Genomic DNA, 26,656 nt, shown 5'->3' with positions numbered 1-26,656 from the left:
GAGACAGACGTACCTCCGCTGCAAGGATATTTCTCCTGTAAGTCTCTGAATCAACATTTGCTATCTGAAAATACACACATATATTTTATGTGTACACAAAGGCAGGCATGCATAACACAGACTTTTTTCCCCTGCTTTTAGGGGAAAAGAAAAAAAAAGAAAAAGAAAAGAAAAAAATTTAAAATCAGTATTTCCACCATGTGAGCAGCCATGGAAAAAACCCAGAGGTTAAAACGCAGTCCATGACTGCCATCTTGCGACAGAAGGCAGACGGCAACAGACTCCGGGGAAGGAACAAACAAGGGTTTTGGTGGAGCTGGAGAAGTCAGGATTTCCATAACCTTCAGTTTTCTTTACTGACATTTCCAAATTAAACAGTCAAAATGCAGGTGGGGGTAGGAGAGCAATATCCTTGACTCACTGACTCGGATGCAAACAGAGCAGAGCAGTGGGAAATTAAGCACAGTAGGGCTGTATAACCAATTATTTTATGTAACCAGCCTTAAGACCATCAGGAACTGAACACCAATTTGCTGGAATAACTCAGTGCTTAAGAAACCAGCAGGTTGTTTTTCCTCTAAGTTGTTGTGCTGACATTTTAGTGCCAGATGCCCAAGACTTACTTCCTTAAAAATTAACAAGCTTTTCCAAGCTATGGCCCTTGACAACTTGTCAACAAGAGGACATTATCCTCCCTGCTAAAGTCCAGTTTTAGCTTGGTGCACAGAAATAGGTTCATCTATTGTTTTACTGTATCATTTTTCTACTCCTTTTTAATATACTGGCAATAACTCCATCCACCGATTTGCTCTTTTGTCACTAACAATTAGGAAAAAAAGAGGATTCAGGCATGTTGATAGAAATAAATTCCTAACAGAAAAAAATTCACCAGCTCTCCAAATGAATCCAGGGTTGGATTACAAAGACAAAAAACCAACCCTCCCCGGAATTGTAGAAGAAGTAACAGTAGTAAGGAATGTCATTCTTAGTGTTGTGAAAGGGTTTCAGTCTCCACTGTGTCTTCTTAAAATGATTAAACTACGCATTCACCTAATCTGAGACCTAAAAATCTCCGAAATCCAAACACCTGAACTTCTCAAATAACAAAATTCTATTTTTTATGATACGAAAATGAACACGATGTTTTTCCCATATGTTATTTCAAAACTTGCTGGACTGGAAATTTGTTTTAAACTTTCTACAGTTAACTGAACAACAGTTTTAATATAAATATGCTTCTAGCTACGAACTGCCAAAGGAAAAATAGCAATGACAGAGGACTCTGAAGCATGCAGTCAGGAGAGAAGAATGGATTTCTAATGACCCTTCCCCATGGAGTGGCACAATACTGAACTGGTGGCCACCGGAAAAAGAATGACATTGTAGTTAAAACACAGGCCAGTAGCTGAAACTCAAATTAAGCTAATCCTTTCACAAAGTGGTGTGGAGTTAGTGACAACACCAGCTGAGAGCACAATGTTAAAGAGGGCTTGGCATGTTCCAGCTGTCAGGCTCCTGAGGGACACTCAGCTTCAGCATCTACAGTCACAGGTTTTGCTAACGTAGTTGGGAGAAAGGAAATCCAACTAGACTAAAACAGGGCCACACACTTCTATCATCTCTACCATCTCGGCAAGAGGGTCTAAAGTCACCTGGAAGTTATTTCTTGCATTTTATCATCAGTGTGATCTCACTGTTGGGGCAGGGGGGAAAGGATTTGCCTTGTAAATACTATATACTATTCTGAGTTTGAAACCACTTGGAAACTTTTGGTGCTAGCGTTACTGCTTACAGATGGATGGTTTTGTCTGTCACATACCTGCTTGCCAAATGGAGGTCCCCAAATCTACCTGAGGAGACTTCCTGGCACCAACAAATCCCAGGGCATCTTCTAAAAACTGCATCTTCTTGCTAAACTGCATCTCCAAGATGGGGATTGCTTCTGGCATCTTTGCTGACAAGAGCCGGTAAGAGGTGTCGGGCTTCCCAATAAATCTCTGACGGACACTGATTTCATATGGCGTATGAACTCTGATATCATCTACATCCTTCGATTCAAACCGGTGAATGACCTGAGAATTGCAGTCACTGATTTCCAAGCCAGAAGCAAAAAGCGTGAGTTTTCCTGGCTTGACATTTGAATCTGTTCTGTGGGTGATAATAACTGGAATTCTAATTATGATTCCTTCCTGGTTCTTCGAATCGGAAACTGTGGCAGTTTCCTTTGGCTTGGTTTCCAATGGCACTTTCCAGAGCTTGCTGCTAAACGGCCACCAAGAAGGAGATTCAAGCTCGGTCAACAACCTAGTGGAGAAAAGAGAGTGTTAGAGTGAAAGCCAGTAGGAGGGTCGTGCTACCCCACCAGTTCAAAGCAAGTTACCACAAAGATATCTTAATAATGAATCTGGCCCTCTGTTATTTCACTCCTCAAGCCTATTCACAGCTTACCAGGATCCATCCATTTTAAAAACCAGCTTTTCTTCATTTGCTAACATGCTGGAAAGCAGTCCCAGAATCTCACTGTTCTGATGTGAGAAATCCAACTCCCAACTGGATTTATTCAGGCCAATTTACACCCATCTGTTCTTCAGTTAACACTGCCTTTTACCTCAATGCTTCCACACTTGGCCATCACCACCACTGCCTTTTTCTACTCCTTTACACCTTAAGCCCACAGTCTGATGCCACCTTTTGCTTTGCTCCCACTCCCGAATTCCCATTGCCAGTTAAAACACTAGGAGTGCAAGGTTGAGGCTGAAAAGCCCAGCAGAGACTGCCCACTGGCATCCAGAGTCTGCCTCACCATCAATGCTGGTGTAGCTCCTGAAGGAGACAAGCCTTCTTGCTGGCAAGTTCGTGCCTTAGCTTAAAGATAACTGGACTCACTTTACAGAAGAATTAAGCAACTGCTCCCAAGGAAGACCACTGTATAGCCAGAACTAACACAGGGAGCCAAGCCCCTTATTTCTAAGCAAGAAGATGCACCTAAGCAGGCACCTAAGTTTATCAGCTGCAGGCAAGAAAGATGTAACACACTGTTAGGAAGAATCGGTGATATGGAGGACACAATCCTTCTGTGGTACTTTCTGTCAGCATAGCCCATTCCCCTTTTCTGGGGTCCTCTCCCAAGAAAGGATCGCAATCACAGATCTCTTTTGGTCTAAGCCTCACCAGTACTCTTCCCACCAATACTCTTCCCACCAAAAAAATGGGAATGAGAGGAAAGGTGGTGGTTTTGATTTGATTTTCCATGTGCTGTGCTGTCTATCTGTAAGCATCCCTCTCCAGGTCCAGACAGGAGTTAGAGGCAGAGCCACAGTCAGCACCTATAACGCTCTGTTTCTCCCACTCTCCTCTCATCCCCTGCCTGTCACCCAAACCCATCCTGCTAGCAGAGGATCCTGTATTTTAGGATGACTCAGCCTCGGTGGTTGGAAAGAAATTTTGGGGCCAACTACATCTCCCCACACAATCAACAGTAACTTCATATCCTCCCCCTCCCTCCCACTGTGCAGCCAGCCACCTCCTCTCTCACCCACCAGCAGCCTCTGGTACCCACCTCACGTCTGAGCCCAAGTGGCCCGTCTCCAGTTGCAGGCAGGCATAGGAAGAGGCAAGTCAACCCTCTGGGATGCATTCACTGCTCAAACAACCCTACCCAATCCTCACTGGAAAACAGCAGTGAGCTGGCTGGAAGCATCCCACAAACCAAACCAGCCTGCAGGCAACTAGCCTGATCAGGATGTTTTCAATGGAGATTTCTCAGCCTATCCATCAGCCACTAAGCAGAACAGGAAAGCCATCTCTGGAGGCACAAATGGATTCTCAATTAACTAACGGGAGGGAAGAGGTTATGTTTAAACCAAGCAAACAAAAAAAAGCTCTAAGGAAGTTCAACCCAGATCAGAATTGTGTCCCTCTCACCCCATAAATACCTTAAAGACCATCCAGTGATTAGGCATAAGCCACTGGCATGGTAGTTGTAGTAGATGCTTCTAATGAAGCTGGACCACTTGTAATAAAATCTCTAATGAAACACTGTCATCTTACTGATGCTACAAAAGACTATTTACTGACTTAAATCCTAGGGATGCAAGCCTTATCAGACCAAAATACAAAGTACTACTGCTTCATTGCTATTTTGGAGAGCCAGCTTGATTTAATTTGCTTTTAAGTTTACTCTAGAAAGGTACTGCCTGATAAAACATGCAGTACAGCAGTGCTGCTCTCAAGATACTTTTTGTAACGATTTATTTTCCATGAGAGAACCAGAGCGTGCCTACAGAAGACAGCAATTTTAAAACCCTGTTTAATTTGGCTGCAGACAAAGCCTAATCTGGAAGAGGAAGCTCTAACTGAACACGCTTTGTTTACTAGCCATCAAAGTTCTGCACCAGCTTCAGAACAGACCTACTTAAACAAATTCACCTGCTAGGAAAAGCAGAAAAAGTCATATTGGGAGTCAACCACTGAATTCATGGATAGCGGAGGCAGAATGGATTGTTCCAAGAATCTATTCCCGACTAAAGCATGAACATCAGATATATATGTAGATAGCACGCAACACGAGTAACGGCTCTGGAGCTCTTCACTGCCCTCTGAAAATGCTGCGACACTCCTTAAAAAAAAAGGGGGGGGGGACGACGGACGGACACAGGACAGGGGTGGGGACGGGACAGACCAAAGGAGATGTAACAGAAAGTTCTACAACATCAGAATTTGAAATGGCACAGTATCATAGTTTTAGGGCTGAATTCTGAAACTATGAGGTTCAACTTAAGTTCAACACAGAGAATGACTGAAAAAGCCCTAGGCTCTGCTAGCACGCTCCATCTTCCAAATTAAAAGCCATGCTCTAACCTACCTGCTGTAACTAAACAGAAACAAATGACCCGATCTCATTTCTACAGAATGCAAAGCACGTTTTCTGCCCTCTTGGTGCATGAAAGAGTTACGACAAGGCACTTCAGGGCAACGACAGCTTCTGCCTGTGTCTTAACCTAGTCAAAGTCATTAAATTCCTACCGCAATATGGGTTCGCTTCATCACATCCACCGTGAGAAAAGCATGTGCGTTCACTTACTGAAAAGCAGCTGCAACGTGACAAGTCTACACCTCCATTTACTTTGTGGTAACTTATTCTGGATAGCTTTGAGCCTTCATTTTTATCACTTTATGCCTTCACCCGTGTCCTCCTCTCTTTCCCCAGGGATTGACATCCTGGCTGTGCGATGTCTGATTTACAGTCAAGATTTTTCTGCCGCACAGCCCTAACAAAGGCTCCAGCCAACTTCTCTGGCCTTCCACAGAGGAGTCACCCCTCTGTATCAACAAACTATATGACCAGTCCTTATATACAAACGAAAATTTGCAACCAGAGTACCTTGTCCTCTAATAGCAATATATTAAAAAGGAACCAGTGAATCTGGCTTTCTGTTTATTTTTGGTCTTTGAACATCTGCTAGCACGTCAGACTCAGCTCTGCTTATCTGCACACAGGTCCACTGAAAGCAGCTATATATACCCAGGCATATACAAGAACAGAATTAATAATCCAAAAAAGGCCACACATACAGGCAAGATAAAGTTATTCAAAGTTTTAAACATATGAAAGTCGATAAAGGGACCTGGTTCTATTCATAAAAGACACTGATGTCGCTCATATAACCTTGAATCAGCAGACACAGAAGTTTGGTAACAAAGTTTCCTTCTGCACAAAATCTGCTACACATGCAAAATAGTCCTGCATGATCTTATCCATATCATTACTTCTCATCAAGTTTCTAAAGAAAGCAAAAGTCAAAGAGCCTTAATAGACATTAGCATACTTATCTATGTTAATAGTCTGAATGACCCAATATGTAACAATCAAATGAGCTTCAATCACGGTCTTCCCCATTTTCTACATTGGTTAAGGACATGAAGAAAATGTCATCAGTTTAAGAGAAGACTTTGGGCGGGGGGGAGGGAGGGGGGAAGCAGCTTCATGAGAAAACACACACACACACAAACTATGCTAGAAAACTAAGTGTTAGAATGCCTCAAAAAGCACAGTGCAATTAAAACACAGTTTTGCTAATGGCTTCTGGGCTGCATTTTAGCCTCCGAGCAAGCTGGCCAAACTCTTCATACTGTAGATAAAATGGAATCTCAGCTAACATTTGGTCAATGCCTTCCTTTATTTTTCAATTCTTAAATCAAAGCATCTAGCTCTTCAGATTCATGAGGACAAATAATACCTCCCAGTGCATCTTAACCCAAAACAAAACTCTCTTCCAAAAACAATGAGCAGGTATTTATTTTCCTACTCATTGTTTATTGCTACAGAACTTTAAAAGCTATTGCTGAAGCTTTCGGTTATCTTGGCTTTTCATTAAAGGGTATGGAGAGTATCACCAGAATCATTGTGCAATCACCACTTTCTTTTAGACATGATATCAGTCTAAAAACAGGTGCTTCTTCCAAAAACAACTAGTTTGAACTTTATTATGTTTGTTTCTTCATGCAGGTGTCAGAGCTTCCACAACGACACTCATAGATATATATCTTCAAACATTACCATACTACTCTTAACCTTACTGCCTATTTTGGACTGCTATCGAATCCAACTTGCAGCACACAAAATAGCATAGAATAATTCACTTTGTTAATCATTAAACAGTAAAGTCATAACGTTCTGATTAAGACACCAACCATTTACTATTCACATTGAGTTCTGCAACAGCTGAAGTTAAGCAACATCTCAAACATGCTCCACATTTCTTATTTCAGTTGTCTAAAGGCAGCATTTGGTGGCTATTTTTTTTGAATACACTGCCTTAAGTGCCTGATTGAGATTACCACAAATAGTCTAGTACTGCCTCTCCAGTTCTTGCACTACCATGCTCTGCAGACAAAGCTCAGCAGTTCAGTGTTGCTCAACACTGCTCATTTTTTCCTCAAAATGTCTTTATTCCACCCAGACCTAAAGGCACGAAGTATTCCATGTAAGGTTAAAAGCAGTGCAGTTTTTAAGGGAACAAATAAGGAACACTCTTTCTACAGCCATTTCCCTGGCTACATCTGCACCACAGACCCAATCCTCACTACTGTGTGTAGCTGGGAAGTAAGTTCTTGTGAAGGAAAGGGCAAATATAAAGCCCTCAACTACACACACTTTGTATGCAAAAAGCAGCCTCAAAAGCTGACTTTCATGCACAGAGAAAGGAGTACAACCTACTTGAACTAAAGATTAATTGGCAGCTGTCTCCTGATAACTCTAGGAAACTCCTGGAAACTCTAGGAAATTAAGTCAGCAGCCCACCTGCCATATTCAACATTTCCTTTGAAAAGAACCAGAAAAGCAGAACTGTGGTTGTGTTTGCTGTCAAACAGCAAAACAGGCTGGTCCAGGACTGGCAAAATTAACCAAAGCCAACCTCCAATACTTTTCAGTTATACATATTCTAGGACATCTAACAAAAATGTGAATGCCATACCTTGTCCTTCAGTGGGGACATTAATTTGCATCTCTTTCCCCTAACTAGTTGCCTATTCTCTCAAAACTTACAGGGTGTTAATACTTTGAAGATCTCTACCATTTCTTCCAGTTGTGATTGAAACTCCTAAGGGCTTGAAAAGTTATTTGAAGGAGAAAGGACAGGTGTATATACACAAACAACTTCACGAGGGTGAAAAAATGTTGCACAGAAGGGAGGACAGAAATACAGAAACATAACAAGAACTAGTTCCACAGAAGACCATCACAGGCTTAAACTTTCAGTGAAAGTCAACAGTTTAGTTTCCTAAAGACCCTGTAGATCTGGCCCATAAATTTCAGGCATAAACAATACAATCCCACAACCACTGCTTAGCTCAGAGGATGCTACAGTACCGTACCTGTCTGCTACATCCATATCCCCTTCGATCTTGTTGAGTCCTCTCATGATGTTATCAAACTGCTCGCCCTGGTAATGCAGCACTTTTGCCGTGTCCTCCAGTCGTTTCTGCGATCCAGTCAATAACCCAGTCAGTTCTTTTCCCTTTGTTGACTGCAAAGCTGCTGCTTCTGCTCCTGCACCTTGCCTTGACAGCAACTGCTCCCTCCAGAAGTGCTCAAGGATGTTGAATACCACATTTCTGTTGGGTTGCAGAGAACTGAACCAGTGCTTGGTGTTCTTCTCTAAGATGGTAAGGGAGCTGAAGATTAAATTCGAAGATTCCTTCTTGATCTCACTGATACTAGAAAGATGGAAGTTGACCAAAAGCTCCCCAGTCTTGTCAGCTGCAAATTTGATCGCAACAGTAGTCAGCGAGAGTCTGCCAGAGACCCATTGTTTGCTGGTGTCCAAGTAGTAAGAACAAGGCCAGCTATGGATACGTATGTCTTCGTTCATCGGCTCGCCGTTCAGATCCTCTTCTACAAAAGCAACGCTCTCAAAGCCAGAAGGAGAAACTAGAATAAAAGAGAAAGAAAAAAAAAAAAAAAACCAAGAATCCTTAGCAACATACAAAAGCTGACGTTAAAACACACTCCTAAATAATTAATCCCATCCACAGCTGGCTTCCAGTACTTTCACTGTAACCTTTCAGGTGCACACCCAAGACAGATTTGGAAATAGCTGCAGATGGGTTACAAAATCTGGTGACCATTTCTAACCATCTGAGTATTTCCTTCAGAAAGGCTCGCCCTTTCTGAACAGGACTGTCAATATTATTGCCCACTCCCTAACAGCACTGCCTCCCCTTTTTATAATGTTCTCATCATGTTTCAGCACGTGATTTACAACAGCACAAACTTCAAATGACTATTGCATTAATGCCCTGGATATTTAATACCTGCTGTGCTGTTTTGGACAGGGGAGGTGCTTTATAATTAGATTAGTCTATATGTTCACATGCCTGTGTTCATATTTTTAGGTGGAGGGGAACCTACCAAAAACAGAATCATGAAAAACTTTTTCTAACTTTTCTGAGTCTTTCACATACCCCCTTTTACTGGAAGGCGATAATGTAAAAAGTTTTCCATTCCCCACCTCATCATCAGAAGCAGCTTCCCATAGACCAACAGGTACTGAAGAAAATCCAGAATATACCAAAACACAAGTTCATCAATATGTATCTATAACAATCACAATAAATAGCTGGTCCTTCCCCTTCCACTCTGGTATCTCAACATGCAGGTATGTTAAGAACACGCCCAGAATGTCTATCCAATGTATTCAACAGTGCAGGCAAAACCAGAGTCACCACCGACCAGAACTCACAATCATTAAAGAGCAGAAACACACAGCCACAAATGGATAAATATTCTTCAGAAGTTGTCATTATCTCAGACCATCACTCTTGGTCTCAGGAGACTTGCAAAAATACCTACCCTACAAAACTCAAGTGGATAACAGAACTTCTGGTAGAACAATGCAGCAAAAATAAACCCCCAAAATCTGTAGTATTTCTTCTGTGAAATATTCGTTGTTTCTCAGTTACTACCAACGATGTTTGGAAATAGGAGTTTGGGAAGAACTGAAACCACTTAGCAGTGCTGCTGGGAAAACCCTGACTGACCCAAGTGGAAGTTAAGAAGAAAAAGATGCCATAGAGGTATTGGAAAAGGTGCTGCTGGCCTGGCATGCAGAGCAGCTCTGCGCACGTGACAGCGGAGCAAGCAAGCAGCAGAACCGGCAGAGGCTTAAAAGAGCCAGCAGAACTGACTCTGTTCACCCAGCATGAAGGCACACAATGGTCAGGGCAATAGTGATTTCATTGCAGCTCTGTGACAGGCCATGTTTTCCTGGGAGCCCGTGATGCTATTTGATGACATAATATTAATCCTATAAGACTTGCTCACCGGTATCTGGAATCCCAGCACGAAAACATGGAGCTGTCATACGCCTCAAGCCTGGCTTGCTTACACCAAAACAATCTCAAATTTGGAACAGTAAATTAAATGAAATGTATCTGGAGTGGCATCTCTCCCACTTCCAAAGAGGCTTCTTGTACCCAAGGGTCAGATTGTTTCCTGTAACATCTCCTTCATAATGCTACGGTTTTCAGCATGTACACCAAAGACCAATTACATTCCACGACTAACTTCTTTGTGAACTCCCATTATGTAATGGTAATTTAGTTACTCACATATTCATTATCTTCTCAAAGCCATTGATGTATCATAGCACAATTTACAGATTAGTACCATAACATTATCTCAAGGTTTTCTGCTACTTGTATGGCACAATAAATGAGAAGAGCTCCACCACAAAATCTCCCGTTAGGTTGACACTAATTACACCTTTTTACTTCAGTACGATCTGTTTCCCTTAAGGAAATGTCTAGGAATCCTAATGCAAATAAAAAAGCTAATAGTCCTTTTTCACGCAGCACTGGTGTGAATTCTTATAGCACACAGCAAAGATCTCCAAGTGCCTTCAGACTGTTGTATCATTAATATCCCTTAAATAGAGCTCTCTAACTCTGCGTCCAGTTCCAATGACTTCTTTTATTAAATATATTCAAAACTTCAGTATTATTGAGACTTATCTCGTGGTGAAATACGAGATATCTTGTGACTACTCACGGTATGTCATATTCCACAAAAATCTTTACTTTGGTTTTCATACCTTATTTCCATGGCATTATAAGTTCTAGTGATGCAAACGGGGAAAAAATAAGCCACAAGTTTACAAAGCAGCTGGAGTTTAAAGTGAAAATTCTCAATCTGTTTAGCCCTAAGAAAACTGCAATCCAGTGAGAAGTCATCTCTCTCTGCAGTTTACTATGGGCCAAAGAGAGGGGGGAAAAAAAGCCCACAGAAACCTGATTTAAATTAGTAGCTACAGCCCACAAAACAACAACAAATTCTAGGAAATATGATTTCTAACAGCTTTATCAATCATTTGCTACATAAATTCATAATTTGGAGAAACAGCTAAAAGCTTTGGCCTCATTTCCTCCATCTAGAAAAGTAAGGCAATTCCTCTAATGCAGCAAGGTTAGATCAGACAGATCTGATACAGCGAATGTTTTTTTCCAGACTGACTGGGCTTTGTGAGTAGCCAAGGATTCTAAATTCTATTTAAAAGGTTTTTTTTTTTCTTCTGTATGACAGAAAGAAAATAAGTTATTCACAAAGAAACAGAAGAAAAATACTTTTTAACGATCAGTCAAATGTGACTGCAAAGAAACAAACTTCAGCAGTGGCATTCCTGAGCAGGCTTTTACAGGATACTTTAAGTGGAAAAATGTTTCTAATACAGATACACAATTATGTGCTAATAAGGATATACTTTCTGCTACCATAACTGACAACCGTGTCAGTTTAAACAAAGGCGTAAGTCACATTAGTCTTGAAACCAATGACAGTTGAAACTAAATCATGTTATGGCTTTATTAATCAGGATTTACAAATTACAAATCCAGATTAGGTGTAACTTTTTGAAACTGCCTAGGTTTGAAGTAAATATGCTAGTAAACAGACAATAAACAAAAATAAACATCTTTTTGTATTACATCCTCAGACTCCTCATACCCTAAATATATTGCAAAGGCAAATGAAATTTACTGAAAGAGCTCCCATCAGACCCAGAAGAAAATAATAATAATAATAATAATAATAATAATAATAATATTCATCAGCAGCCTCCCCATCTATCAAAACAGTCCGTCACATTCAGGAACACAATAAATCTCAGCTCATACAAAGTAGCTGACGTCCCCTTCCCCCACCCCGTGCAAGTCTTTGCTACTTATATCAGTTTCTGTAAATCTCATCAATATCAGCACAGGGCTCACAACAACCTGTTGCCCTGAGATGTTATTTTATAAATAACATATACAAATAATGATGAAACCAAGACAGCGAAAGATTACGCGCCTTGCAGAAGATCACAAGGGAAACCTGGAACTAAACGCAGGTTTCTCAACACTCACTGCTGGGACAGGCACTGCAGAGCATAATGTCATCTGAAAAACAACTCCTAGAATTTGCTAACAGCAACAGCCACCTTCAACCAGGCACAGCCATACTAGGGAGGCAAGGAGAAATTGTAAACAAGCAAATGACTCTTAAGCTTTTGTAAAATCTCAGCCTAGAGCACATCTTCACACGCTAAGAGTTCCACAAACTCTCTCCAACCACCACTAGCTCCCCATCAAGACAGCATTTTCTCTCAGGCTTGCTCTCTACCATTAAGGTTGTGAAAATACTAATGTCTGATGCAGCCTCACAACTGTGCCATAAAAAAAAGATCTTCCTAAACCATATCTCAAGCTCCTTACCTCTATCTGTAGATGCAGAACTCTCAGGCAGCCTTTTGGGGGCTGCTGCCTTTACAGAACTGTCCATCCGTAGGTAGAATTTTCCCCCCCCTTGAGTATTTCTTTCTCTTCAAAGTCCAAAAGATCAGGTAAAAAAACCTGAAGCTAAAGCAAAAATCTTACTATGGCTGTTACCACAAGAAAAAATATGTAAAGAATAGAGAATGTGTATTTAACCCTGGATCTAAGAGTAAAACAAGTCCTCTCAGTCCAGGAGAAGAAACGAAGCAGTCACTTGACCTGTGTATATATACGTGTACATGCCATGGGTCATATGACTTTTGACTCACCTGAGAGCTTAAAGGCTTTGCCTCATAGTCAGCTCCTTTCTGCGCCTGAGGCCAGAATTTCCAAGCACAAACCTACGTGGTAATTAAATCCATTGTTCCAGCACATTTTTCCCCAATATAATGACGTTTTAATTACCATCAGATCTGCAGGATTTTTTTTTTTTTTAATTTTCTTCTCTCTCTCCTTTCCCAGAGAAGAAATTTAAACCTTGCAGAAATATAGGTGTACATACGGATAACCAACATTGATTTTATTCAACAATGAAAACAGTCATCAATGGTACAGAACAGAGCCACTATTCGTGAACTTTCAACAGCATACTATAATTTAACACCAGACTTCAAGGAGTCGGATTAAAACACATGAGAAATTTTACCAATGTTAAACAAACAACAGAAGAAACGGTCACAACTATTTGAAGTTAGCTGGAAAAAGGCATTAAATATGTACTTCACCTATGACACTCATGCATTGTGTCATATAATGTCGGGCATTAACCTGTAATTATGGGGTTTGAGCAGCTAAAAGCCATGGTTATCCTATTACTTTTGTAACTCTATTCTCCTCAAGTCAATATTAAAGAAACTTCTTGGTCTCATCTACCGGCAGCACTTTGCCTTTTATAAAACAGAACCTTGCCTCTGCTTCTCTCTGGTTAGCTTGTACAGCAGCTACATGGAGGACATCTCGTCATACTTGAGCTGTGCAATGTTAAATATACCAACTTCATCTCTGATGTAAACACTGATAGCTCAGCTACTCTCCTTCAAAATGAAAAGATGTTTTTTTCCTCCATGTTTCCTAAAGTTTTGACAATCCCATTTCAGAAATGCTGAGCTAGAGGCCTCCTGCCACACACACAGCTGGTCTACTACAAGGAACTACTCCTCGAAATTCAGGATCTCTCTCCCCTCCTCATCCCATCACTTCATTTTGACCCCACCACCTGAAGTTCAGCATTATGTCACTCACTGTTCTATTCCTCCTAAAACATGACTAGAAATTCCTTGTATTACAAGACGCAGAATATTCATGGTTTTGTAACATACACTGAAAAAAGCCTCACCTGCAATAAAACATATCATTTCAGTATTCCCACCCAGAAAAGAAAAAAAAACAACCCACAACAAATAAAAAAACCCCCAACAACGAACAGATGTAAGTCCTTTAGAATACCATGCAAAGGACTAGGTTGGCAGAAAAAAATAATAAACAAATGGCTTTAAATTACTTCTAAATACAGTCAAGAATAGGTTTATAAACTTGAGAGGGTTACAGTCCTTAAACCACTTTCCTGTATGCAGTGGAAAAGGAAGTGACATATAAATGATTTCACAACAAATTTCTTAATATTTTTTTTAAGAAATATGTTTGCCTACACATTTGTCTACAGATCGGATGACGTATGCAGTCTCTCCCAATCTGGGCTCTCCAACATTGACACATTATCCGCATCCTGTAAATCACCACTTTTTTTAGCGAACAGTTTGTCTTTTTGATGCATCCACCCCTCGAAGCGAGTGCAGTACCATACCCAGCTACACACAGCAGCACAGAGCAAGAACTAGGACTATCACCAACGAGATGTGGATTATATTTCCGGCAACGTCACCACAACATTGTATAAATTCTTTAGCTAACACATGTAACTCGGTGGCTGTGTCTATAAAAAGGAGGTGACTCACCTTCTCTTGTGAAGTGCTTTGAGATCATTCAATTAAATGTAAGCATTACTAATTACCCCGGGTGCGAGGAGATGCTACACACACTGGGAGAAGGTGTTGTCAGCTCACGAGCAGAACACCGTCCCTTTGCAGTGTGGCTACTTCAGAGCCTCCAGAACTTAGTCACAGGTTCTTCTCATCTGCCCTTGCTAATTATCTGCAGAACATTTCTGCACGCGTTTCTAATGTGTTGGTGGTTGTTTACTTTTTGACCTCCTCCAAGTTTCCATAGGGTCATTATCTTTGGTGGTTTATTCCCAAAGCTACCATCTGGCAAATGATGAGTTTAACGCTCCTGTGAGCCCAACAACCCTTACAATAAAAATGTTTATAAAGCCTATCAAGTGACTCTCCCCTCTTTTTTAACTAAAGGCCTAAGATGCAGTTCCATCAGGTTTCTAACTCTACGATTCTCCAAATGATGCTACAAGACACAGAGTACGCAGGGGCGACCCTCCAAGAGGTGCAGCAGGCAAAGACATACAGTACCTCTCTACTATGGCACACAGAGAAATTCAGCTCCTCTTGTCTCAAAAGATCAACAGATCCCCACTAAAGAACGGCTCCAGACTGACAGGCTTCCCCACACCAACATGTTTCCATCCTTCTTCTATGGAAAAAATATTTTGATCCCACTCCATTTCTGATACAAAGCTTTAACCTACACCAGCCCCTGCAGCATCCAGGTTAAACAGCATCAGCCTTCCTTTCAATCTTGACCCTGTCTCAACCTCTCCAACCCAAACCACAGACACACCTACACTCCCCAAACCTTGCTCCCCTGCCCTCCCAGGGTGTCCTGCCCCACCTCAGGGGTGAACCCTCCCCTGTGCCCCTTCTTTCCTCCCACAACTCACTCCTTTCTCAATGCCATCCCCAAGACTTACTATCTATTTCCTCACCCCAAGCTAGAACTCCCCCCTCCCAAAAAACATTTCCATCCCTTTCTCTTCCTTTTTCCCAGTACAAAGACAGTCTTCCTCCTCCTCACCCCAAACACAACACAGTCACCCGCTACACCAGATCTTTCCCCAGTCCCTGTCCTTTTCCCAATATCAGAAAAGACCCCATTCTTTCCCTAGTTCTACTAGGGAAAGCCACCCAAAATCCTCTTTTCTCCTTCATTGCTAGGCCAAGCTCCACCACAATCCTCATCTCTCCCTCTGCCACAGCTCTAGGGCAAACTGATCTCTAGAGCTCTCTGATCTCTCCTCCCTGGTATCCAGTGATAGGACGCATAGGAATGGTCCAAAGCTGTGCCAGGGGAGGTTTAGACTGGACGTTAGGAAGCATTTCTTTACCAAGAGGGTGGTCAAACAGTGGAACAGGCTTCCTAGAGAGGTGGCCAATGCCTCAAGCCTGTCAGTGTTTGGACAACGCCCTTAATAACGTGCTTTGACTTGGTGAGCCTTGAATTGGTCAGGCAGTTGGACTAGATGATCGTTGTAGGTCCCTTCCAACTGAAGTAGTCTGTTCTTTTCTATTCAAACCCCCACACCTTCCCCAAGGCCAGACCCACCTTCCCCCTCCATGTCTCTCCTTCCCCTATCTATAAGTCAGATACCCAAATCCCCGTTCCCATAACTCCCACACACACTAAGCCATACCCCCATCCCCATTCCTTCCCCTAGGCCAGTCCCCCAACCTCTCCATCTTCATCCTCCTCTCAGGCTGAGGCCAAACCACCCTTCCAACACCCCTACCCAGATAGTACCAACCTCCCCCTTTAACCCGCACCTCGGCCACACACCCCCAGTCGCCCCCCTTCCCCCAGCCCCGGTGACCCCTCCGCGTCCCCGCTCCAGGCCCGGCCCCACACTCACCTCCCTCAGCGCAGCCCGTCGGCGACCCCCGCATCGACACTCTGCGCCTGCGCCCGCCGCCCGCTGCTATTGGCTGAGCCGCGCGCCGGTGCGCTCCCCTTCTCACCCCCTCCGGGCCCCGCCCGCCGAGCGCCGAGGTTCCGTGAGCGGCCGCGGGAGTCTGTCCCCTCAGCTGCCGCCGCTCGCCCCGGGGTCCTGCCCCGCGGCGGGGCGGGGGTGAGTATCCGTCCTCCGCTGTCCTCTCCGCTCCCACGGGCCGCAGACGTGCGGGCGGACCGAGAGCCCAACGCAGGGACGGCGTGTGCGACGCCCTGTGGTGTCCGGGTCCCCCCCTGGAGCTCCGTGAGGGGGGAACCGCCTCATGGCGGCCACTTTCTCACCCTGAGCACTCTGCTCTCGCCTTCACCCCCGGTGTCTCCCCTGTCCTGAAGCCCATCCCTGCAGGGTATGTGGCCTCATTTGCCCTCGGGCCTCATCCCTCCCCTTCTGTGCTCAGTTTCCCTCTCGCCTCCCCAGACACCTCCCTTTTATGCACTATTATTTACCTTTTTTTTTTAACCTATAATTGCTGCCTGGCCCATAGAGAAGAGTCTGGGGAGGGTGAGGGGTGCCAGAGCATATATCTTCTCCTGACAAAGGGGTGAGCCCCAGTACAGTTGCTGGGCTGCAGTGGTTTCCCAGGGCCCCATATATTTAGGGGGTTTCCTTCCTTCCACCCTGCAATTAATTCATTTAGCAGGGATATCCCACTGAAATTAATGTTTCTGCTGTTTTAGGAAGGAACCAGCCTTTGCTGGTCGTCTCCAGAGAGTGTGGTTGCCCTGGCAAGAAGGTGATGAGGGAAAAGCAACATCTTCACCAGCCGTAGGGTGACTTTGTTGTTAGATATCCCACCGCCATTAAACTTTATATAAACTATGGAAGATCCTAATTAGCCCAACGCGGTGAGATGCTCCTGCACGACTTCTTGGTTTATCTCTGGCCATTTATGTTTTCCTGTGAGATTTTGTGGATTTAGAGACTCAAGTCACATTTTAAAGCAGGTTTTTTGCCATAGCATAACGGGATAGCATCTGGTCAACGCTGTCTTGGCTAAGCCAGGAAGGGTATCCAGCCTGCATGGACAGGGCAACATTCGCCTGTTCCACGGCCTTTTTTCGTGACTACAACAGTTCATCTCAGGGTGCATTCTGCCTCCCCGGAGGACACGTTGACTTCATTGAAAAAGTAGAATCATTCACTTACTCGGATTTTTTCCGGGATTATTTGATTCCCAACCATCCCTGTATTTTCTCAGCTAAATTCACTGAAGACTGGGGCAGCAGGAGAAATTGGGTTACTTGGGATGGAAAGCCTAACTTTGATCATCTGCTGCAGAAGTTTGGTAAGTCGTGGCATTTTTAATACCTAATTAAAAAGTGTATGCTAAATGACAGCTCGTTTTTAATCTTAGGAATAGAACCGCTAGACAAAACGAAGCAATTCTCCAGACTTTTTTCTAAGTTAAGACGCTCATTTTCTATACTTACTCACAGTTTATGTTTCGCAGATTCCAATCTTGAATTTATTCCCATAATGAAGTAAAATAAAAAGTGTTGTATAATTTAACTATACCAATTTATATACCTGCTTAACTTTAACCAGAGGAGCAGCCTGACACTTTCCCCAGGCAAAGGGAAAGTATTCTGTAGTTACAGTGAAATATCTCTTCAGGCTATAAAACATTAATATATTTAATAGGAATCAATACCCCACTCCTAATGTAGTTTAAAAGGAAAATTCAGGTCACGTTAAATAAATAACTTCTGGTCTGAATCATGATTGCCTAGAATGATGGTGTTGGGAGTGAGAGCTGGGCTTTATGTGTTTGTACTGTACTTAGCATTATAGGGCCCAGATATTAGAGGCTGCTGCAGTGGATAAGGCTGAGGGAGTTCCGTTTCGGCATCAGTTATTCTGTCCCCACGTGGGCTCACAGAGTTTATATTTCAGGAGAGGCTGTAGTACCTGTTGCCAACTGTGATGTCAAGGAGTACAATTCTAACCCGAAGGAGCAGCTCCCCTTCAAGGAGTATATAAAATACTGGAAAGAGTACATTAAAAATGACTACCGTTCATCCCGAGGGTGCCTTTATCTAAAGGACTGGCACCTGAGCAGGTAAGAGAGCGGTGTGGAAAGCCCTGCATGCCACGCACAGCAAAGAGCTGCTGCGGAGCCTTAATGCTCATCTTCTAATGCCTGAGCATTTAAATGCCAGCAGTGCTGTTTGTTAGCACCTGCCCACAAAATATCAGTCTTATACTGCACTGTTTCTCTGGGTACTTCACAGGACAAGATCCTTAAACAGGTCATTGTTTCCCGAAGAGGCTGACATTCTTGAACGCTTTCCTTTTCATCTACGTTTTAAATGACTGCGTGTTATCCCTGTGGAAACCATGTGGCTGTAACATTTGGCTTTTGTTTGACTGCTACAGTGCAAACCTTACTTCTTAAAAAGAAGGAGGACATTTCTAATTATGTTTAATTCAGTGAGCATGTGTGAGTTATAATCCTTTATTCATTTTCTTTTCTGTTAACCTTCCCAGTCGTTAAAGTTCTCTTCACCCTGTGCTGGCTTTCCTTTGCTCTAGCCTGCTGCTTGCAAGATGGATGCATTGGCCATTCCCTGTGTCTGTGTAGGACTTTTATATCTTTTCACTCAAATCTCTTCTTCCTTAAACGTATCCTGCTCTTAATCCAACTTTCTTGTGATCACCTCGTTTTCATTTTTGAGTGTGCCACTGACTTACAATAGAGGAAGTTTGTCAGTCTCTGCCGCCTCCCTGTTTGTCTGCTTTCCCCGACACCGGTGCTGTGGCTTGCTACAGAAAGTCTGTCCATGCAGCCTAGGATGGGTGAGGGGCATCATATCCTGTGGTAGGAGGCCACACGCTTGTCAAAATCCCGCAGCCTGGCTTCCCTCCTAACCCTTACCCCCCCAACCTGTCATCCAGTTGGACAACCAGTCTTGCAGGTGTCTCATTTAAAGAGAATGTGTTTATTAGGAACTGGTTTTGCCATAATTAAGAGTCTCCCAAATAGCAGTTAACCTTCACAGCTTTCCTGGGAGACAGAAAAGCACTATTGTGTGCATTTTGTGTGCAACTCAGAGTTGTCAATGATATAAAGGAGATGGCAGCAAAGTATTAATGGCCTGCTAGAGACCTGATTGGTCTCTGTATCTGGGGTTTGGGAACTGAAGCAGAAGGAGCAATGCTGCATTTTTCTGAGACCGATTTCCAACACATTATCTTTTCAAGAGCTTTCCCCGAGCAAGATGTTTATACAACCCCTGTGTATTTCTCATCTGACTGGCTGAATGAATATTGGGATGCTATAGCTGTGGATGATTACCGGTTTGTCTACATGGGACCTAAAGGTTCATGGTAAGGCAGCGTGGTTTCTGTCATTCTTACATACTCATTTTTAAGATTTAGTATTACAGGGGATTATCGCATTGTACTTCAGGGTAACATCATGCTGCAGAGGCAGTGTGTGTCCATACGGTATAGTGTTGTACCTGAACCCAGCCAGTCTTGTTTCTCAAGCCGCTCATTTGGTTTTGGATGTGAGCTGTCCTTACGCAGTCAGCTAAAGTGCTTTTGTGCTTCAAAAAGCCCTGAATTGTGCACATAAAATCTGCAAAAGTTGTCAGCTAGCTTATATGAGGTTTTAGAGCAGAAACTCCCTGGGGATCATCAGCTACTTGTGATTTGCAGAGTCAACAGAAGCCTTGCAGGGGCGCTGATGAGTTGGTCAAATATTTTGCAGGCGAAAAATTAAGTCCAGCATTGGTGATAAAGTTGCATTTACAGTATTCTCAACAGTTCACATCACAGAATCTCCTGCCATTGAGGTATTTGTGGGGCAGATTCAAAACTAACTGGCGGAGAAGCACAGAGGCTATAAAACACTGCAATACTATGTAGCTATAGTGGCCTTTTAATACTTAAAGCAGTCAAAATTAAATGAAGAGGATGACACTTTGGGATCAGGTTTGCATTGTAAGGGTTGACTTCTGTGTGTAGGTCTGATTCTCAGAGACTTTAATTCATCTTACAGCTTTTAGGCGTTGTCTTTACTTAAACCTCTGATTTGCCCCACAGGACTCCATTCCACGCTGATGTCTTCCGTTCCTATAGCTGGTCGGCCAATATATGCGGGAGAAAGAAATGGCTGTTGTACCCTGCGGGACAGGAGGAGTACCTGAAAGACCGCCATGGCAACTTGCCCTTCGACGTGACTGCACCTAGTCTTCAGGACAGGAGCGTTTACCCTCGCTACAACCAAAGTCAACCCCCTGTTGAAATTGTGCAGGAAGCAGGGGAGATAGTCTTCATCCCCAGTGGATGGCATCATCAAGTTTACAATCTGGTAAGATAACTGATACCAACCTTTTCATAACACAGAGAGATAATCAGGCAGCAGGCTTGAATCAGATCAAACTTTCATTGCCACAGCATGTTGTGGATGCCAAAAGTCTAACTGGGCTGAGAAAAAGTTTAGGGGGATTCATGGAGGAAAGGTCTTATCAGTGGTTGCTCAAGATGATGGCAGAAAGCAAGCCTGAACTCGTAAGCTCTTTGGGTCATTGACCACTGGAAGCTGGAAGAGTATACAATTGAAGAAGCTGTCTGAACCCTCTTTTCTTAGGCTTTTCCTCATTAGATGCTACTAGTCACTGAGAAATAGGATGCTAAGTGAGATGGACTTACAGTGAGGCTGTTAATCTTGGTTTCTAACTGTAAATTGTAATTTAATAATGGAAAATGCTGACAAATTGGTCTTCATGACTACAAACCAAAATTAACAACCCTGTTCCTTTCTCCCCACCACCTTCTCCCACTGTTGTGCCCTTAAAAGGTATGCTCAGACAGAGGAATTAGAGACATTTGCCAGTTTACAGAGTGAAACAAGATTTGGTTGTTCAGGGCATTAGAAAGAGACAGCCTTTCAGCACGGTGCTGGTATTGGTGCCAGAGAAGCATTTCCCTTGCTGAGGAATACGATTTTACATTTTGCAGCATCGGTGGTGTTACAGCTGTTTTCTCACACTTTCCCACGTAGAGCCTGGTAACCATTTCAATTATTCCTTCAGGAGGATACCATCTCCATTAACCACAACTGGGTGAACGGCTGCAACGTGGCTATAATGTGGTGCTTCCTGCAGGATGAATTAGCAGCTGTCCAGCGGGAAATCAATGAATGGAAGGACCCTATGGATGATTGGCACCTACAGTGCCAGGTACAACAACATGATGCTGGCTGCCTGACTCTCTATTAGAGGATCATGTATTTCCAGGGTGCGCTGCACCATCTTAGGAGTTCTAAGACACACAAGTCCTTAGCCTCGTAGCTGGAATTAGCGCATGTTTCATACAGAATTAGGAACTGGTGACAGCTTCATTTTGCAGGAAAACAAATCTTACTTTAGTAAGATAGGGAAAGGCTTGTGCCAGTGCATATTTGCTATGTCAGGGAGGTTAGGATGTTTTCTGAAAAACTAATGCTTCAACTGCTCTTCTTCAACTATTGAGGTTAGTATTAGCATCAAGATCAATCCTTTATGTAGCATTTACATTCCCCTTTATAAAATAAGTGCTTTTTCATGTAAACAGAAGAACTGATAAGACAGACCCCACACGGAAGAACTGATTTGAAGACCATTCATGATGAAACTGTGAATCTGAAACAAGCAAAATTAAAGTGAAGGTGGCAGCAGATTTCTGTGTCTGCAAAGTGATGCTTTCAGAACATGTAACTATACGGAGCAGTGTTGTATCTTGTATGCTTCCAAAATCTTAAGCACAAAACAAATGTAAAGTTTATTTCTGGAGGCTGTCACTGCTGCTAGGTTGAAATCCTTCAAAAATAGTTTCAAAAACCACAGCTATTTAGTACTTAGTAGAAACAGACTGTTGCTTTTGGGGCTAGTGACATTTCAAGTAAGATGAAGCATTTTAGTGCCATCAGGGAATTAAAAAAATATGATTAAACATGGTTACTTACGATTCCAGATAGTTACTAGCTTGATAAAATATGTTTTTGTAATTCTTACTATAAATAAAAGGGATTTGTTTCCATTTCAATGCTGTTTTTTTTCCCCTAGTTGATCATGAAGTCTTGCACGGGTATAGACTACAAGGAGTTCTACAACTTCCTCAAAGTTATTGCAGAGAACAGGATTTCTGTCTTGGAAAACGGCCTCGATGACGAAGCTTCGGCAAAGAACACTCCAAAAGCTGCCATTTCCACCTTGGGCATGCTCCATGCAGTGTTTGATTTAAAGAGGACTGTGAAGGTGTTAACATCATTGAGTGCTAATGAAGATTTCAAGAAACTAGACCTGACGTCACTTTCTCCACCTCCGGAGGCGTTGCTCCACCACTTGAAAGCAGCAATAGATACAGCGCTACTCTAACTTCCTATTTATTCAGTTCTTTGTAAAATGAACCTTTTGCAAAATGGGTGTTTTGTAGAAGACTGACTCCTCCCTGTTTAATAGCTGTTGCAGTTTAAGTACAAAGAGCCTTAATACAGAGTGGGGAGAGAGCATATTCATAAGAAGACTGAATACTTTTTAAGTTGACAGCAATTGAGTATCTAGAGTAATTGGACAGGAAAAAAAAAATCTCAGATAAAGGAAAAGCCCAAATCATGTTAGTGTTATATTTTAAGCCCTGCTGGTGAGTACGCATTCAGGGAAGGGGAGCAGAAGTTCTCTGCAGATCAAGCTAAGGTCTGTCAGGGCTAAACACTGAGATTGCAGTGGTCTGCACCATATTCCCTCTGTTTGTAAGAGCACCGTATACAGACAGCTAACCTGCACTGCAGGCTCCAGCAGTTAAGCTCTGCTTTGTCTGGTCACACCTAAATTGCTTTAAGACCTGTCCCTGCTTCCAGGAGCAGCTCAGCCTTTCTTTTTCTTTTTTTTTTTTTTTTTTTTAATATTAGAGGACCCTAGTTAGTTAGCTTCCCTTAAAGCCTGAGCTGCCTCAACAGCTGTAGCCTGGACATGGAAGAGCTGACTGTACTATTTTCCTGTACAGTGGCATCTCTCTAAAGCTGAAAGTCTCGAGTAGAGTCAGCCTTCATACTGCTCCAGAGTCTGCAGGCTTAAATTGAACATACCAGGAAGCTGGAGTCCTGATAGCAAATCTGCCACTAATAATTTAAGCGTGTGATCCACCCAAGCTCAAAAGGAGGGACCTGAATGTACTCTCACATTTCTACACACTATTTCAAGGCACAATATTTTATCAAGCAGAGGTTTGATTAATCAGGGAAGCTAATCTCCTAAAAAAGCCATGCTGTTAACACACCAAATAGCACTACTGCATGGTTACGTAGCACAATTTGCAACCTGAATGCACCCTTGGGCTAAAAGAGTATTTCCAGTGCAGTATCCCTCTTGCTTTTACTGGCTGGGGAGAAAGCCTAGAAGCACAAATGGCTGCACACTGTTACCTTAGTTGCCTCGTTAGGGCTCACGTGAATTATAGCTCAAGAACCTCCTCAATTTTCAACCAGATGACCAGTAAAAGCAGCTAATAACCAGATGTTTAGAAAGTGCAATAGTAGAAATCTTCAGTACGCTGAAAAAAATCGCATTGTTTTCTAGATAATCCTGTGGAGTTTGTACATGCATGCATTTTTGCATGTCCTGTTTTCTAGTAGAAGTTCTGCATTTTGAGTAGGAATTGGTACCCGAAATTAAAATCAACACCCAGAGCATGGAAGAATGCAGTATGGAGGAAACAGATTTTTTTAATTATTATTATTATTTTTTTTTAACAGCTGTGACTACATCTCAGTGATTCAGCCTTCTGGCAGGGTGTTTCTTTGGACTGGAAAACTGCCAGTTTTAAGCAACTCTGAAATTAAAAGTTCACAGCTGTTACTTATGGCTGTTTACATTCTCAAAGACAGGCAGCTGGAGCTTTCTTCCTTAGATGAATAAGGTGAGATTTCACAGAGGTGAGGAACAATGGTTTAAAGCTGACAATCGGTGTATTGATAGGAAAGCATGTTTTTGGTCTTGTATTCCCTAGTCTCTCTGCATGCTGTGTAACTGGTATTGGCACCAACCACTTCAAACACTGCAATTTTATAAAGGGTTTGCTTAGATAAACAGTACTTTTCATTTCATGTCCCATGAAGCTGGCACTGCTTGGCTTTGCTGTGTGAAAACAGCAAAAATACCAGTCTAGCTTTTACACTGAGAACCCAGTACCTTAACATACCCAGGACCAGTTTAGATGCTGTACTGTCCAGCAGACGACATCCTCATTTGGATGGATGGCATGAGGTTGCAATGTGGTGCAAAAATTCAGGCAGCAGTTCTCAGGGAAGACGAATCATTTCTGCAGTTAGTTCCTCTTCCCTGTGGGACGCTGCTAAGGAAGAAGATAGGCCAGCATGGTAGGGTGGCTAAAGAGGTGTTCAGGTAAAGGAAGGTGGGTCTCAACTACTCGCTCTCACTTTCTCTTCACCTGAGCTGTCTCTGCACCACAGCATCTTCAGCTCTGAAGATGCGTAACAGCCCTCCTTCATAAGGCCTGCTTAAGGCTTAGCGTGATCAGTGCAAGACAATGGGGTAAAAAATAGTTTAATTGCAGGAAATGATCGTAAAGTTTAAGCCATGTTCTCCTTACCGATTTGGCAGGGAACAGAAGCACAATAATTAGTTTTATTGATTCAGTCTCTTAAAATTACATTAGGAAACAAATTTGTAGTTGAAATTCTCCATTCCCATGAACGATCAAGGCAGTAAAGGAGCCACATATTTTCTAAAGTTAAAGAGAGGAAAGCAAATTCTCAAATGTCTGGAGACAGCAACAAGATTGGAATAAGAAGTATGCAAGCCTGGAATCTCTCTTAAAAATGAAACAGCTTTATTTAAATACAAAGTTACTGTAAAACATACATTAGGATACTCTCATGCCAATATATTAACTATTGTAATCAGTGTACTATTTATTAAAGCATAATACTTGTGATAAACAGGAGGAAACAGCCTGTGGAGTTTTGTTTTGTTTTTCTGAAGTCACAGACCTGGACAATTTAAAGTCAAACTGTAAAAAAAAAAATGCAGGTTAAAATCTAGTTCAACAGAGCTTTTCCTCTAATATGTAACTAGGACATTAGTATTTTTGTCTGATAGGAACAGGATATCAAATATCCATTTGCCTTTTATAAAGGCAGCATAAAACCCAGCCCAATTCTAATCTGATTTGTACCCCACTAGCATCAGTGGGTGATCTGTCAGCACGAAGCTGTGCACCTAGGAAAACCAGTGTTTATGCACCTCTGTCAGTGCAGAAGGCCAGGTGTTTTTGTGTTTTGTCTTTCCAGGATTTGAGATTTCTCAACCCAGGACAATGTATGTCCTTTCTATTAGGCACACACGAACCCCTGCAGAATTACAAAGCAGCACTAGCATGTTCAAGGTGCAAGTGTGATATCCCTGAGATTTAACAAGAGTCTGCAAAGTATAAATATACACTTGTAAGTATCATAAAACAAGGAAGTTAGTCAGTAGCAGCTTTACAATGCAATGGAGAGGTATTGAGTTCGGCATAGGTAGGAAGAGGAATGGAAAAACCTTCCTCTTAGGGCTACGGGAAAAGCCACCTCACTCCAGGAACAGGTTGTTTAGGAGGATGGAGATGGCCTCTCCTGTCCGTGCCCCATTTCTGCCAACCAGAAATAGTCCCACCAAAACAGTTCTTGTGGTTTTCGTTTGACTGCCTTCTATAAAATAACTTCCCTTATGTCAGTTCACCAGTGCAAAACAAACGGCGTCTGAGAGAACAGTTAAACGAGGTTTCAAGGCAAATTGCTATTTGCAGGAAAGTGAGATAAAAAAACTACAGGGCAAAATAAACCTTGGCCACTTTCCGCAAAGAATTTCCCAAACACAAGCTGAGGTTGCATATTGAAGGCTTTTAGCCCACAGCATCCATTTGTCTGTGCTTTACGGTCATAGCTAGTCCAGGAGAAAACCCAGCAAGAAACCCTCATCTGATAAATAACTGTTCTTCCCTTTCTAAAGGCAGCCAGAACAGCAGTGACTTGATTGCTTCTTCATCCGACAGTGTTTGGTCAAGAAAGTGCGGCAGAGAGGAGGCTCCCTTCGGGTCCTTGGGCTCAGGAGCTGTGAGTCATGTGGCAGTTCTCTCTTTGGTGGAGTCTCATCCTCTGTATGTGTTCGTAGCATGACTGGGCAAGGAACAGAGCAACCCATTAAGGAGAAGTTTTGGAGCTTTGGGCCAAAATCTGGTCTCTTGCACACAAAGTGAAGCCGTGCTACCCCACAGGCTAGACAAAAGATTAAACCTGCACATTATAAATTAAAGATAAGCATATTCTCTAGACTAGGAGGAAAATAACCTGTGCTAGGCATATAAATAGCCCTCTAAAATTAAATGAGAATGTAACACATCAGTGTCTCTACTACTCAAGAAAGGCTAATAGAGCTTGCAACT

General features: G+C 42.6%; 3 protein-coding genes across 12 annotated transcripts in view; 1 reads left to right on the top strand and 2 right to left on the bottom strand.

Annotated features, from left to right (window-relative positions):
• The window catches only part of SNAP47 (synaptosome associated protein 47), a 30,653-nt gene extending 14,515 nt beyond the window's left edge, over nucleotides 1-16,138 (bottom strand). The window contains exons 1-3 of one of the 5 annotated variants that reach the window (XM_075492209.1): nucleotides 16,130-16,138; nucleotides 7,879-8,434; nucleotides 1,820-2,304 (exon numbers count right to left, since the gene is read on the bottom strand). In XM_075492209.1, the coding sequence (XP_075348324.1) occupies nucleotides 1,820-2,304; nucleotides 7,879-8,375 (982 nt within the window). In that variant the 5' untranslated portion in view covers nucleotides 8,376-8,434; nucleotides 16,130-16,138. Of the gene's footprint in view, nucleotides 1-1,819; nucleotides 2,305-7,878; nucleotides 8,435-12,252; nucleotides 12,398-14,795; nucleotides 14,910-16,129 lie in introns of those variants that run through there. The other 4 variants (XM_075492210.1, XM_075492211.1, XM_075492207.1 and 1 more) reach the window with 4 other exon arrangements.
• A 97-nt stretch (nucleotides 16,139-16,235) lies between these two features.
• On the top strand, nucleotides 16,236-25,185 carry JMJD4 (jumonji domain containing 4). Of its 3 annotated transcripts, XM_075492206.1 has the most exons (8): nucleotides 16,236-16,345; nucleotides 16,906-17,127; nucleotides 17,427-17,513; nucleotides 18,122-18,287; nucleotides 19,430-19,555; nucleotides 20,276-20,543; nucleotides 21,268-21,414; nucleotides 22,279-25,185. In XM_075492206.1, the coding sequence occupies exons 2-8, from the start codon at nucleotides 17,079-17,081 to the stop codon at nucleotides 22,588-22,590; spliced, it is 1,155 nt and encodes a 384-aa protein (XP_075348321.1). In that variant the 5' UTR covers nucleotides 16,236-16,345; nucleotides 16,906-17,078; the 3' UTR covers nucleotides 22,591-25,185. The 3 variants fall into 3 exon arrangements, with proteins under 3 accessions (XP_075348321.1, XP_075348318.1, XP_075348320.1); XM_075492203.1 differs by having other exon boundaries at nucleotides 16,906-17,513; XM_075492205.1 differs by having other exon boundaries at nucleotides 16,250-16,574; nucleotides 16,906-17,513.
• The window catches only part of ALS2CL (ALS2 C-terminal like), a 56,767-nt gene continuing 55,151 nt past the window's right edge, over nucleotides 25,041-26,656 (bottom strand). For all 4 annotated transcript variants that reach the window (XM_075492201.1, XM_075492199.1, XM_075492200.1 and 1 more), the window contains exon 26: nucleotides 25,041-26,390. In XM_075492201.1, coding sequence (XP_075348316.1) covers nucleotides 26,319-26,390 — 72 coding nt within the window. In that variant the 3' untranslated portion in view covers nucleotides 25,041-26,318. The remainder of the gene's footprint in view (nucleotides 26,391-26,656) is intronic.

Source organism: Mycteria americana, chromosome 2, assembly GCF_035582795.1.
Source record: "Mycteria americana isolate JAX WOST 10 ecotype Jacksonville Zoo and Gardens chromosome 2, USCA_MyAme_1.0, whole genome shotgun sequence".
Classification (NCBI taxonomy): Eukaryota; Metazoa; Chordata; class Aves; order Ciconiiformes; family Ciconiidae; genus Mycteria; species Mycteria americana.
The sequence above is the reverse complement of the archived record's forward strand: the minus strand, read 5'-3'. Positions and strand labels throughout refer to the sequence as shown.